This window comes from Acinonyx jubatus, chromosome D1 (assembly GCF_027475565.1).
Source record: "Acinonyx jubatus isolate Ajub_Pintada_27869175 chromosome D1, VMU_Ajub_asm_v1.0, whole genome shotgun sequence".
In the NCBI taxonomy this organism is placed as follows: domain Eukaryota; kingdom Metazoa; phylum Chordata; class Mammalia; order Carnivora; family Felidae; genus Acinonyx; species Acinonyx jubatus.
In genome coordinates this window covers 4,212,981-4,227,033 of record NC_069390.1, presented here as the reverse complement: position 1 = coordinate 4,227,033, position 14,053 = coordinate 4,212,981, and the positions used below count along the sequence as shown (strand labels likewise).

Sequence of the window (14,053 nt, the reverse complement as noted above, 5' to 3'; positions counted from 1 at the left end):
CTGCTGCGAGCCCTGGGGGCAGGCTGAGGGGAGGAGAGCCTGGAGCCTGGGGGGCTCAGACGGCCCCCGCGGAGGGTCCCGGGTTCGAATCCCAGCCGAATCGCTTGCCGGCCGTGCTGCCTTGGCGATTCGTTGACCGCTTCCGGGAGCCTTGGTTGGGCGGCTGGAAAACAGGACTGGTGGCGCCACAGAGTTAACGGCAGGACTCGCTGAGAGCCGCTGCTTACGCGCCGTCAGGTGCGCGGTGCCCCCCGCGTGCGCATGTGGCCTGGGTGGCTCACGGTGGCCCCCGCGGCCTTCCTCCTCCACAGGTGGTCGAAGATGTACTTCGTGTTGTGGTGGCTGGTGTCATCTGTCATCTGGGTCAACCTGTTTCTGGCTCTGATTCTGGAGGTATCAGCCGAGGCTCCGTCCTGCCCTTGGGGCCTGGTGCTGCTCGCCCTGGCTGCCGGGAGCCCCTTGGAATGCCCTCGACCCCTGATGTGTGGGGGTTCTCGGCCGCCAGGTGGGCTGGGGGCGGCCGTCAGGCGTCTGGCTCCTGCAGGAGCCGGTGGCCTTGCTGGGCCCTGGATCCCAGCGTCGGGGTGAGCTCCGCTCCCTGCCGTGGACGCCTGGCCGACGCTGGAGGGGAAAAGGCTGGTTCGCGTGGGACGCACGCCCACTGGGCCCGCTCTCCCCCCGCCCGCTCCCCAGAATTTCCTCCACAAGTGGGACCGCCGCGCTCACCTGCAGTCCCTCGCTGGGGACCCAGATACGTGCTGTCAGGTGACTGTGGATCTCCTGTTCAGGTGTGTGGATGAGGAAGGGGGCGTCTGCTTGGCTTCCGGGCGGGGAGTGGGAGAGGCCGGGAGGTGGCCGGCAGGCGGGCGTCCTCTGTGACGGTCTCCCCACGAGCCCCCGGTCCCTTGCCTCCCTCCCACCGACTTCCGAGCCGGGACCAGGGCGTGGGCTTCCTCTGCCCCTGCTGCCGGGCCGTGAGCTCTGTGCTGTTGTCCGGTGGGCGTGGAAGGCGACAGGCTCAGCTTCCCTTAGTCGCCAAGCAATTCTCCTGGTGGGTGGAGGCAGGTGGCCCGCCCTTCCCCACGGTGGAAGCCACCAGGCACAGGCCAGCGGGGGCGACCCTTCCCCCCGCCCCCGTGAGCGTGTGCTGTGCTGTAGCCGCCGGCTGGCCTGGAGGGGCGTCCTCCCGGGCTTTCAGCACCGCGCTCACATCCCAGACGTGGAAACGCGTCCTCGTGTCCGCGGTCCTCCCCAAGCTGTGCACGGGTCTGAGGATTCCTGAGCGGGCAGCAGGGCCTCTCCGAGTCATGCTCACGCTCTTCTGGAGGCACCCGGGTCACTCTCCGGAGCTCCCCACACGTCTTTCCCTCCCCCCGACTCCACAGGGACGTCCTGGAGGAACCCACGGAGGAGGAGCTGCTGGAGAGGCTGAGCTGTCACCCGCACTTGCGGCTGTGCAGGTGACCCCCAGGTGCGCCGTCCTGGCACGGGCGGCAGGTGGCCGTGTGGCCTCGAGACGGACGCCCGTCGAGGCAGCAGCCCAGGAGGAGAGACTTTGCGTGGCCGGAATTCTCCACCCACGCGAGGCGGGAGCGGAGAGCAGGGCCCTGTTCGCTGCCCGGCGGAACCACCACCTACCAGCGGCTTTTCCTCGCGGCGCCTTGGGCTCCGCGCCCGGCCGCTTTCTTTGGTCGGCTGCTGCAGTGAGACTTTGACTTTTCTACACCCGGGTGGAGGGTGACTCCCCGGGACCTTTGAGACTGTCTGGAAAGCAGGAGGCAGTGGCCTTCCTCGTGGGCCCTGCGACTTCCGTGGTGCCTTCGCTGCCGGTGGCCTTCAGGGACCACGGGCCCGCCTGGGGCCTGCACGGGCCAACCGGCAGCTTTCCAGGGCATTCAGTTTGGGTGGTTTTAGAGGAAGAGAATTTTAAGGGTTTTATTGTTTTATGGCTCCCATGAGTATTGATTGGACGGGTTTCTTTACGGGTCAGAATGCCCGTAGTTTTTATCCTTGCGAAGAGTGAGGTCGTCATTCTTACGTGGACACAACTCCAATCCTGCTTCTCTGGAGCAGGGTGGCCAGGTAAGGTTGTTTAGGTTGTGCACTGTAAACCTGGCTGCGAGGGTGTGTCCAGGCACTGGAATGTCTCCCCAGGGTGACGGGTACCTTTTTCTAACTTGCATAAAGGCATGTGTAAGCCAGTGGCTCTGCTTTTCTTCCTCTAAGTTTATCTTGAGAGCGAGAGAGAACGCATGTACGGGTGAGTGGGGGAGAGGCAGAGGGAGAGAAGAGAGGATCCCGGGCAGGCTCCACACCGTCAGCACGGAGCACGACGCAGGGCTCGATCCCACGAACCGTGAGGTCATGACCTGGGCCGAAACCAAGAGCCGGACGCTCAACTGACTGGGCCCCCAGGTGCCCCAATGGTAGCTGTACTTTATGTGTCTGCAGGGCGTGTGGCCCAGGGGGCAGAAGTGCGTAATGTGTGACAGGCCATATTGCCACTTGGGCCACCATACATCCAGGAAAACCGTCGAGAGTGTTCTCATTTCAAGGGCCGACTCGAGTGCTTGCTGGGAGCCCCTGCAGGTCTGTGTCAACCAGGATTGGAATCCTGGAAACTAATGCCGGGACCGATTAGTGCCGTCTGCTGTGGGCACCGAAGGGGGAAGCGAGGGCACAGGTGCTGACGCCACTGCAGGAAGTGATGTCCTTCTTCCCCGTTTGTCTGAGAAGTGGGATGAAGGGAAAGTAACTCAAACAAAAAAGAAACTCGTAAAACGTCAAGAGACCCCGGTGCCTAGGGTTGCGTAGGGCTGGCCACGGTTTTACGGACCCACCCTGTACACTGCAATTTCTGATCCTGGAGTCGACCTGGCATCCTGGGCATCAGCGGGCCACACCCCTCAGGTTTGGGGGCTCTTCAGATGCTCTCAGGCTGGTCTTCTCTGCGGGCTGCCTTCTGGGAAGGCTGGTTTTGGGCTGGGCACGGAGCGGTGGGGTGAGAAGCCTGCACCCGGCTTGCCTTGGCGGAGCCCCGCTCTCTCTGGGGACAAGGTTGAGGCCCACCCGGTCAGTTGCCCTCTGCACCTCCTGTTTTGCCACCCCTTCACCCCCTCCATCCGAGGTCTGAGCGCCATCTGGTGGCGGGATTGGATTCCCTCTCATGCACGCTGGAACCCATGACCCCCAGGGGATAGCTCATTGCTTTTCCCAGGCTGGCCACAGGCCTGCTTCCTCCTGGGATCCAAGGCCTGGGCTGCAGGCTCGTCCGCCCAGAGTGAGCCTCGTAGTGGACACTTGCCAGGTGGGATGTCCTTCCTTCTGCCCTGCCCGTGTGCAGGTTCCAGCTCCCACTCGGAAGGTCCCCTGCCTTGTGTTTCACGGCCCGTGTGCAGAGAAGCCCTGTCTGGTCATTACTGTCATGTGGCACGGAATTCGGGTGACCCACGCCAGAGTCTGGGACACGGTGCTGCTCGGAGAGGCTGGCCCCGCCTTCAGGATGGGCCAGCCGAAGGTGGTGCCCTCAAGCTGGTGACTTCTGTCCACAAGCTAGTGTCTCTTGGGTGCTCTGGGGGCACTGACTGTTCCTTCCTCAGTTTCAAATGGTATCGGCCTCCCAACATTTGTCCCCGCGAGAACGAGGGCTGCGTTCACGGGGGACCTGGGGCTCCGCTTTCGGTTAAGGGGAGCTGGTGGGGGTTGCCCGGTGCCGTCTGGGGGCTGCACTGGGGAGGACCCGTTTGAGGAGGACACGTGCTCACATCTCTCAGCCCCTTGCGGCTCTGGCGGGCACCGCTGTTGTTGTCTGTGGCTACCGTGGTCCTGGTCACCCCTCTGCACTCTGGATGGGCGCGAGGTACAGGGGGCTCAGCCCTGCTGGACTCCGGAGTCCCCCAGTCGCATGCAGGAGTCTGGGACACCTGGAGTGGTGTCGCTGCCCCAGTGGAGGGGGGTGGAGGCAGGGGCAGGACGTCACTGGGCCCCGGGGAGCCCCGTGGCACGGGTCAGGCTCCGAGGAGGGGCCCGTGTGTCCGCGGCCTGGGGAGCCCTGGCCTGGGTGTCGGCAAGAAGCTGAATGGAGGCGGCTGGCCCAGTGGAGGGGTCTCCCGGGGGGCGAGGGGAAGGGGGTGGGCCAGAGTGGTGGGTTCGCAGCCACACGCACCAAGTAGTGGGGCCTTTGGTCCCAGACGCCGATGGGCCTGGAGTTGGGTGCGGGCAAGGCAGGGACCCGGGTGGGCACCAAAGCCCCCACCTGCCTGGGAGGCCTGAGTCCTTCACGCCGCGGGGGACTTGCTTCGTACCTGCCCAGATCGGGGCAACCAGCTAGCCCGGGCCTCCGAAGGTGACTTCCTCCAGGACCTGGGGTCGCCTGCCTGCCTTCACTGGGACCAGGAAGGGCTGCGAGTGGGCGGGGACTGTCTCCTCTCCCATGGGGGTTCCCCACGGGGGCCCCAGGCCCCTGTCCCCACTGGGGGGCACCAGGAAGGACACAGCTGCTGTTTCTGAGGCCGGGGGAGGGCAGGGAGGGGCAGGAGCAAGGTGAGGCCGTGAGTTTGCTCGTGTTTAATAATAACGAACTATAGAAATGATCCCCGAAAGTATAGTCTTGCTCATGTTTGATAATAACGTGGAAGTGAACGCAGACTTAGAGAAACGTCACAAGTACAGCTTTCCCGGGATCACTGGGGAGTTCAGTTGTAGTTACGATCCCTTTGCCTTCCGCACTTGAGGGAGGGTCTCCAACACATGGGGACACTGGGATGGGGTCCCCACGGCTTCCTGCTGGCTGGTGCTCACCCCATGCGTGGCCATTCGGAGCCTCCATCCCGGACCCTCGGGCTCCGTGGTCATCTGTGATCTCCCCGGACAGGTGACCTCGGCGCTCTGGAAGGTCAGCCGGTGATGGTGATGGGAGGCTCCCAGGCTGGGTTTAGGCAGGGTTTCCTCATCAGCGTGCTTCTGCCGTGTCCGTAGGAAGACGGGAGCTGCGCGCCCTGGCAGCTGGTGGGCGGTTTCTGTTTGCCCCGCGGCCGCTGCCCACCCCGTCATCTGCCGTTGGTGGTGCCGGGTCACCCAGCGTAAGGTGGCTCTTTTTCCCTTTGTAACTCAGGGGTGGGAGGTGCTTTGAAGCTCGGCGAGGCTCCAGTTCTCCAGGCTTCAGTCACTTCCTCCCTGCCTTCCTCTGCGCGCATCATCGTTTCCTCCGTTCCGTGTGTTCTGTTTAGTCCGTTCCGTTTCACGCACAGATTCTCATTTGGCCGGTGGGAGCCGCTTCATCTCGATTTCTGTGTCCATTTGCTAGGCACCTGCCGTCCTCTGAGTGCTTCTTTGCTTTCCGGTGTGAAGAGCCGTTCAAGGCCTCATGTCACGCCTCCTGTGCCCCAGCCCTGGAAACAGCCGTCTCCCCAAGGACTTGTGCTCCTTTAAGCAAGAACAGCATCTGGGAACCAAGATGTGGGCGTGAGGTGCGTTTCCTGCTGTTGGGGTGCTGCTTACCCAGGTTCTCTCTGTAGACAGAGCTGGGGAGTACATGCATGCATCTGTCTGTCCGTCCGTCCGTCCATCCATCCATCCATCCAGCGGACAACTGTGAGATCACCCTGATACCAACACCACAGGGCACAGCTGGTTTTCTCTCTGCGTGGCTCTCAGCCCTTTTCTGAGTGGTTTGCGTTCTCCGTAGCCTGGGCACTGACTCGATCCGTTCTCTTGTAAATAACTTGCCTCATCCTCCCCACAGAGATGCCCTCCTCACCCCGCGGGGGCGCCCCTGCGGATGCCCTCCAGCCAGAGACCTCCGGGAAAGAGCTTTCCAGATGGAGAGAGAGTACCGCCCGGCCCTTTACCGTTAGGAATAGCGGAATTAGAATCTGACCAGCTTATTAAAAGCAAATTAAGCAAAAAAACAAAAAAAAACAAACAACAAAACAAAAAAAAAACATTAGAAGAAACGTAGCTTTTTATTCACAAATAACATGGTGGTCCCTACCGAGGGGCTGAGGGCATTCATAATTCAGCAACATGGCTTGCTATCAGATTAATACCCTGAAATCAATTGCTTTTCTAAACACTAGCGACAAGCTGCCCCAAGTTTATTTTAAAGGATATCAGAAGAAATAACTATTCACATGAGAGGAAAATCCTCAAGGTTCTTAAAAATACATTCCCCATACGCAGGAAACCATAAAACCGCACCAAACCCCATGAATGGCCTTGAGCGAGAATGCAGTCGCGTTCTCTTGCCGGGCACCTGTTACCACACAGCGGCCTCAGACGCTCCACGCTTGACCCGCTCGCAGCTCGGCAGGCCAGACGGGCAGGCGCTGCTTTGCCGGGCCCTCTGCACGGCGGGGCTCAGCCCGTGCTCCACCTCGTTCTCCGGGAAGAGCCTGATAGGTCTGCAGTCGTTCGGGTTGTCGGCCGAGTTCTGTTCCGAGGCCATAGGTGATGGTCCTTCCCGTTCCCCGGTTTCCTTATTGGCGTCAGCAGAGGGCTGCTCTTAGGCTGCCTTCGCGCTCTGCTCCACAACCCCCCAGTCCTCAGAGTCGGCAATGGAGAACCTGCTGTGAATCGAATCCCCTTACCCTTTGTGCCCGGCCCTCACTACGTACAGGCTCGCCTGATTAGGTCAGGCCCACCAGGATAGTCCCCCTTTCTTGAAGTCCACAAGGGTGTCCGAGGGTGAGGCTCACTGGGGGTCCTAGAATTCCGCCTACCACAGTCTTCCTGTTCGTAGCCAGAAGGAGTCGACATCGTCAACATGTCTGCCTTCCCCAATTAATCCATAGATTTGTCAAGATTCTAAACAGAATGCTCATTTCTTCCACAAAATGTGATGAGCGGAAAAATTTACCTGAAACTTACATGCAAAAATAGCTAGGTCAGTTCTGTAGAAACATATGGTTGGAGACCTTGCTCGCCAGTGTCCCTGACTTACCGTGGAGATGCGGTAACTAAGACCGACCAGCATGATCCCAGCGCAGGGGCAGATGGAAGAATGACGTAGAAGGGAGAGCCCAGGATGGCGACGGTGAGGGGCTGGGGCCGATGGGAGGCTCTGTGCACCCCCAGGGGCCAGAGTGGCCTCAGCATCTGTGGGTTTTTGTCCGGCTGGCAGGTGCAGAGCCAGCGGCTGGAGGGGGTCCAGGACCTGGGAGCAGTCTGCCGCTGGGACCTGGGAGTGGGGGTTCAAGTGGTTCGGGGCCTTTCATGTGGTTACGTCCTCAGCACAGCAGGGAGGAATCTTGTCTTTCACCCAAACAGCCAGGATTTGGTTTTCTGCCTCAGAGATAATTGGCGGTGCTTGTGAAAAGGTTCGAACGATTGGTTGTCTTAAAAAAAGCGAAAGGCAGGTACACCTCGCGGCTCTTACCGTGTAAGAGGGAGCCGTGGGGCTCCACAATGCTCCTCACGTCAAAGTGGCCAACAGGCGCTGCGGGCAGTGAGCGGGCGGCCCACCCCGGCCCACCGATCGCGCCCGGGGCCCCCGACGTTCTGGTGACGGCAGGCCCACACCTGCAGGGACCCCGGCGGCCCGGCTGCGGCCCTGGGTTTGATACAGCAGTCGGCTAATCCGTGTGGGGGGCCTCGGCAACACCTGTCGCCAGGTGAGCCGGACCCGCCTTACCCGCCTCCCTGGCTTTCGCTTTCTCCTCTCAGCTAACGGGCAGGTGGATGGGGGCCCGCTGACGCCAGACTCGGGCGGAGGAGGCCATCCTTGGCCGTAGGCGCTGGGCCGGCAGCTCCCGGAATCCCCTGCGGAGGCTCGCTCAGACAGAGCTCTGGGTTCCACCCTGGCCGGTCTGCTTTACGCTGGCTGGGGCGGGGCCCGGGAACCTGCATTTCGACTTCGTTCCCGGGGGGGTGCTGCTGCGCGTCCAGAGACCAGAGCCGGAGAACAGCGGGCTCGGGAAAGAGTTAGCTTCTCTCCCTCCCTTTCCCAGCGGCTTCCTTTCCGGAAGTCCTTACCGAGCACCCATTGTTGCCGTCGGGGAGCTGTAAATAATACTTTGGTGGGGGGCTGTTACGGAGAGGACCTCTTTCTGACTGGTCCCCCCTGGAAAAGGTGCTGGCTTCTCGCGCTGCAGCCACCGCCCTGGTCTCTCCGGGCTGGCGGAGTCCAGGCAGGACGTGGTCCTCCCGGCCGCCACGACCCCTTTCCTGTCGCCTGGGCCCCAGGTCTGTGCGCAGACTGCGTAACTACATATAGGGAATCTGGCTGGGCCCCGATGGGCGTGTTGGGCAAGGACAGCTACCGGGGCCCCTGGACACAAAGGGGGCAGAGATGGGGTGCTGCCCCCACGGGGGTCCCACCACCCTCCCCCAGCAACGTGATCCTACTCTCCCCTCGCTGCTCCCTGGCCCTGTGGGGCACCGGGTATTCCCATTCCTTCCTCCGTCCCCAGGCCCTGGTGGTGCTTGTGTGTGGCTAGTGCTCCATACCTAGTCCTGCCATTGAATGCCGAGGAGCAGGTGGCTCACGTCAGATGCTAACATCCACTCTGTCAATGTGCTCTGCAGGCTGCCAGGCACCGATGTAAAGTGGGGTAAAAACAGAAACGGCTGGGGCCGGGAGCAGGAGGAAGAGGTTGCCCATACACCCGGGGACCCACTATGGTTGCAGGCCAGCTGGGAGCTCCCTGGCAGCCCTAGGGAAAAAGGGACCAGGTTTCTGCCAGGGGAGGCAGCGGGCTGCTTGTTGGTGGGAGATCTGGTGGGGGTGGAGGTGTGCTGGGCGGGGCCGGGACACGCCCCCTGGGTGTGAGCTGTGTGTGACCCACAGCCCTGGCTTTGTCATCTCGTTTCCGGGTCTCGTGAGGGCCCACGAGGTGAAGGATGCGAAAGCGCCGTCTTGTCCTTGAAGCAGCAGGCACGTAAATGGTCTCTCAAGAGTCCAAAGGGGCAGCGATAATTAGGAGTCACCATTTGAGTGGTGCTTTTCTGAGCACTGTCCGAAGCAGGGTGTTGGCTTGTTGAATCCCGTGGAGTCACGGGCTGGGGTGCCGCTGACAGGTGGGGAAACTGAGGTGCAGAGGGGGCAGGAAGCCTGTTCAAGGCCACCTGACTGCTAACGGTGCAGCCTCTTCCCTGCGTCCCCCCGCAGCACATCAGCACGAGGACGTGAGTGCCGCGGGCCTGGGGTAGGTGTCTGTAGAGACAGTGCTGTGACATCACGTGTGACCCGCACACAGGAGGGTCCCGACAGCCCCCAAGGGAAGTGGGAGGTGACCGGCTTGAAGAGGCATGCTTCGGGGGTGGGGGGGGGGCAGGCTGGGCTCCTTGCGACTTTCTCCCCTCTTAGCCACTATCCAAAGAGGCTCGGGGCACACGGAGTCCACAGCCTGCGTCTGGGCCCCACCTGCCGCACCCCGTGACCTTGATGTGCAGTTAGACCTCCTAAGCCCCGTCTCCCTCGGTTGGGAAGGGAGGTGGGTGGGTGGGTGAAGTAATGACACCCGAGGAAGCTGATGTGCTGACCCCTAGCCCTTTGTCGAACTGCAGACCTGTGGTTCAATCTCAGAGCTCCTTGTAGGTGGGGAAACTGAGGCACAAGAAGATTTTTTTGTTTGTTTGTTTGTTTTTCTTTTTCTCTTTTAGGAGCCCGTGCTGACGGGTGGCATGGCGGAGGGTGAGCCCAGCTCTGTCACGAAGGCCGGTGCCCTCGGCCTGCCCTGTGGGTCTTAGTGCCAGGCCTGGAGGCACCCTTGGTTTCTATATGACAAGCGTTCACGTGCAGCTTGCTCAGCGCACAGGCGTGTGGGCTCTGGGCCCCCCCGCTCTCACGGGTGCCCCGTTTCAAACCATGAAGGTAAGATCTGCTCTGTCAGCCTGGAAGTCCTCGCCAGCCACGTGCAGGAAAGGACGGAGGGTATGCGCGGGGCAACCCCGGGGGCCTTCTGGTGGAGGTGGCGGATGGCCCAGGGCTCACTCGTGCGCAGAGCGGAGTGGGGTGCGGGGGGGGGGGTGGTCACCGCAAAGGAGCCGCGGCTGGGGCTGTCCGTACGATGACCTGTGGGGCCCTGGCCACAACTCGGGGTTGAATCTTGCCCCCCGTCTTACCCCCTGAGGCCGGCCCCACAGCAGGGCCCCGGGGAGAGGAGATTTGGGGCCCAGGCACCGTTTCCCCGGAGGATGAAGGTACGTGTGGTTGGAGCCGATGCTGGGGTTCTCGGCCTTTCCTCTGCTGGCTCCCTCCCCCGGGCCCGGCACCTCCAGTGACAGGTGCCAGGCCTGTCCTCAGGTGTGACACGCGCTGGACAGCTTGTCCTCCCAGGGGCCCCTCCGGATAGGTCTCCTTTCCGGCATCCTCTTGCCCCTCATGTGACCCGCATCCGGCCCCACTGACCGGGGAGGCTGGGGTTGCTGCCCGGCTGTCCTGGCATCCTCGGGCCACCGTCTTCGGTCATGGGGGCACACCCGTCAGCCCCCCAGGTGACCCTGAGCCCCGCACGGCGCGTAGTGTTGGCAGCTGGGGGGGCACAGCAGAGCGGTGAGTGTCCCGCCTCCTCCCCCTCTCGGTGCTCCTTTCCCCGGTGAGCGAGGGGGCTCCAGGGCGGGGGGGGGGGGGCTGGTTTTCACCCATTTCCTTCGTCACTTCCGTTCGTGTTGAAAGGGTTCCCCCTTGGGTTGTCACACCCCTTGTGTTTGGGCGGAAGCTCATTTACAGCTTCCCGCCGCGGACCGTTTGCGCCGAAACAAACCTGGAAACCTCGAACCTGTGGGTCCTTCCGCTCGATGGCGTGGACGTGGGTGGCTCGTCCCTCTGATGGTGTTGGATGTTTCAGACTATCCTGCCCGGAGCTTTTACGCTGAGAAAGAGGAGAGGGTTCGGGGAAGGACGGCACCCCCTGGCGGAAGGTGGATCGTGGAAAAAGTAGGCGTGACCAGCTTTCAAATACACTGGAAGGTTCTTGATTGGGCAGAGGGTTGGCGACTGTGGCCCTTGTGGTGCCAGTGGCCCTTGGCTGTCTGCTGAATCCGTGGACCCTTCTTAGAAGAATGTCTTTAAGGGGCGCCCGGGTGGCTCAGTCGGTTGAGCGTCCGACTTCGGCTCAGGTCATGATCTCACGGTCCACGAGTTCAAGCCCTGCGTCCGGCTCTGTGCTGACGGCTCAGAGCCTGGAGCCTGCTTCGGATTCTGTGTCTCCCTCTCTCTCTGCCCCTCCCCCGCTCATGCTCTGTCTCTCACTGTCTCAAAGATAAATATGAACATAAAAAAAAGTATTTTAAAAGAAAACTGTCCTTAAGCCATAACCTGAAATGTAGAATAATTACATTGAAAAACTACCAACAAAATACTAACAAATAAATGTGGGACAGGAGATTCACCACCTGCCCCACGTTCAAAGCACCATTGGAGATGAAGCATCCTGACAGGAAGTTACGTGCCCGGGAAGGGCCAGAGGCCTCACTGATGCCCTGGTCTGTGGCCTGGCTCGTGCGTGCTTTGGTTTTCTCACCCGAGTCCCCAGCACCGCAGCACCCCCCGCCCCCCATGCGTGGAGGTCCCCTGCCGATTTCCTGGTGGGCTCTCCCCTCCCTTCACTGAGTTAGGGTAAAGTGGCTCACTTCCGGTTTTTGCCAAGACTGGGGGCGCCGGCTCACCCCCAAGGAGGCTTCCCTGGTGCCCCTGCTGGCCCCCATCCCCCCCTTCTCTATTTGCTTTAGCGCTGAGTCACAGGCGGGTGGGCCTATGAGCGCCCAACATCCCGGAGGGTCTCAGGCCTCAACCCCAATAAATGAAGTCAATCCCCATGGATGTGATGCCCCATCCAGTGCAAACTGAGCCCATAGTACATATGGATGTGGGAGTCAAGAAGGGACATTTTTCTGGTATCGTTTCGGTGGCTCTCAGGCGTGAGCCTGCATCAGAGCCCCTCGAGGGCTTGGGGAACCCAGGTGGCTGGGCCCCGCTAGAGGTTCAGAAACAGCAGGCCCGGGGGGCCAGCCTGGGAATGTGCATTTGTAGCCCGTCCTCAGGTGAGGCTCACACGGCTGGCTAGGTGACAGTCACCGAGGGTGCCCCTCCCCTCGTGCCGCTGTGGGGGATCGATGGGAGCCCCCAAAGTCCGGGGCCTAACCCCCCGTACCTTGAACGTGAGCGTACGTGGAAATAGGTTCGGCAGCTGCAATTACGTCAAGGATCTTGAGACGAGATCGTTCTGTCCTTAGAGTGGGCTCTAAATAGAATGACAGGTGTCCCTGTAAGAAGAGGAGAGGACACAGATGCGGGAGGGGCCACGTGACCACGGAGGCAGTGGTTGGAGGGGAGTGGCCACGAGTCCAGGGACGCTGGAGGCTCCAGATGCTGGGGCAGGAAGGGCCCTGCCCCAGAGCCTGCAGGGAGCGCCCCGCCCACACCTTGACTTCGGGCGGAAGTGGGAGGGAACCCATTTGCTGTTTAGAGCTGCCTGTTTGTGGTCATTGGTCACAGCGGCCCCAGGGCACTCACACAGCCCCTGACAAGTGGTGATTAGTGGTGGTTCTTGATTTTGCGGAGCCCAACTGGGCCTCAGATGCCAAGCTCCAGGCCCGTCCAGTGGGACCAGTGCTCCAAGGGAGAAAGCAGTGTGGACGGGGCCGTGCTCCTGTTTCCTGCTCTTCTCCATCAGGTGACCCCGAGCAGCTTCGGGAACACACCCAGGCACCTGCTGCCTGGGTTCGGGGCTGTCGGAGAGGGCATCCGTCTTGGGCTTGTTGCTGGGGATGCCAACCGGGGGGAGGGGGTGGTTTGTGCTGGGGATGCCATCCGGGCGGTGACTTTCCTTGGGGCCGTGGCACGATCCTAACAGCCTGCTCTGGGCCCAGAGGGCGGGGGTCCATGGGGAGGCAGGTGGCTGCAAGGTGGGGAGTGGTCCAGCCCCCTTGGGGCCACCGGCCATCCTGGTGTGACCCCGGGAGCTGAGGTGGCCTGGCGGGCTCCCAGGAGGCCACTGACTGACTGACTAACAGGTTTGCTAATTGATCGGAGCGATGGCAAGTGGGCTTGGAGGTCACATGGGCTTGGCCCCAGCTCTCCAGAACCCCGCTCAGGGGGCGGCCCCTTCTCTCCTCTGGCCTCAGTGTCCCGGTGTGTGACACAGGACGGAAGCAGCCTTGAGGGGTTGCAGGACTTAGAGGGGTTGGGGACAAGTGGAGGTGGCTCGTGCCGTGCCTGGCATTTCCCCACGACGTGCTGGTGCAGGGGGAGTAGCCAGCCCTACCGACAGGCTCCTGGGTGCCCCTGCGCGGCTCCCCACACTTCCCAACGGGCTGGTCTCCCTCCCCACTGGGTGCCAGGGCCTGGTGCTCTCCTTGTTTCCAGGCTGAGGTGGCGCCTTCTGAGGACGCCCCAAGCTGGCTCCGAGCAGCATTCACGCACACGCCCCTAGGGGAGGGGTGCACGGGGGCGGGGGTCCCGGAGGGGCCACCTTGTCGGTCCACCGGACAACTGCCGGCCGGCCTCGGGGACAGGGGATGCGGGTTCTTCACGCTGCCCCTGCTGGCAGTGGGCTGGGGGCCCCAGAGCTGATTTGCATACAGGTGAGGACCCAAGACCGAAGGCCTGGGTGCCGGGAGGCAGGGCCGGGTGGGACGCACACACCTGGAGGGAGGCTGCCCTGCATGCACATGCAGTATCGGGGATAGCCAGCGGGGGGCAGCAGAGCTCCAGCAGCAGGTGTCCCCTTAGGCCCAGCCTGGACCTACCCTCCCTCCCAGCTCCTACACCAGGCCAGGCGGAGGGCGGGGTGGGGGTGGGCAGTCACCCCCGTGGAACTTCCGTCCCTCGCTTCTCTGCAAAGGTGTCTCCTCCTCCCACAGACCCCAAGGCCTGTGCAGGGAACTTCCTCGGGTCGCCTCCGTCAGGGCTCCGTCATCGCCGTGGTAACCGGCCGAAAGGGTAGGGTACGTGAGACCTGTGTGCCTGCAGTGCCCTGGGGCTGCTGAGTTCGCACGGGCTTTTGCTGACCTGTAGGTTCTGGGACGGAGGACAGCCTGGCCTGGTGGGCAGGCGGTGTGGCAGCGCTAACACGGGGGGCCAAGTCCCCATGGAGCCAGCCAGCAGAGCGTC

The 14,053-nt window shown here is 62.1% G+C and overlaps 1 protein-coding gene across 8 annotated transcripts in view; it reads left to right on the top strand.

Moving 5' to 3' along the window:
• The window catches only part of TPCN2 (two pore segment channel 2), a 74,670-nt gene that overhangs the window by 25,060 nt on the left and 35,557 nt on the right, over positions 1 to 14,053 (top strand). For 2 of the 8 annotated variants that reach the window (XR_008290225.1, XR_008290226.1), the window contains exons 23-24: positions 312 to 788; positions 1,386 to 1,440. Coding sequence is in view for 1 of the 8 variants with exons in the window: in XM_027045740.2 (XP_026901541.2) it covers positions 312 to 393; positions 694 to 788; positions 1,386 to 1,464 (256 nt within the window). In the remaining 7 variants the exon portion in view is untranslated. Of the gene's footprint in view, positions 1 to 311; positions 789 to 1,385; positions 2,202 to 2,451; positions 2,590 to 3,343; positions 9,812 to 14,053 lie in introns of those variants that run through there. The other 6 variants (XR_003416047.2, XR_003416048.2, XR_008290227.1 and 3 more) reach the window with 5 other exon arrangements.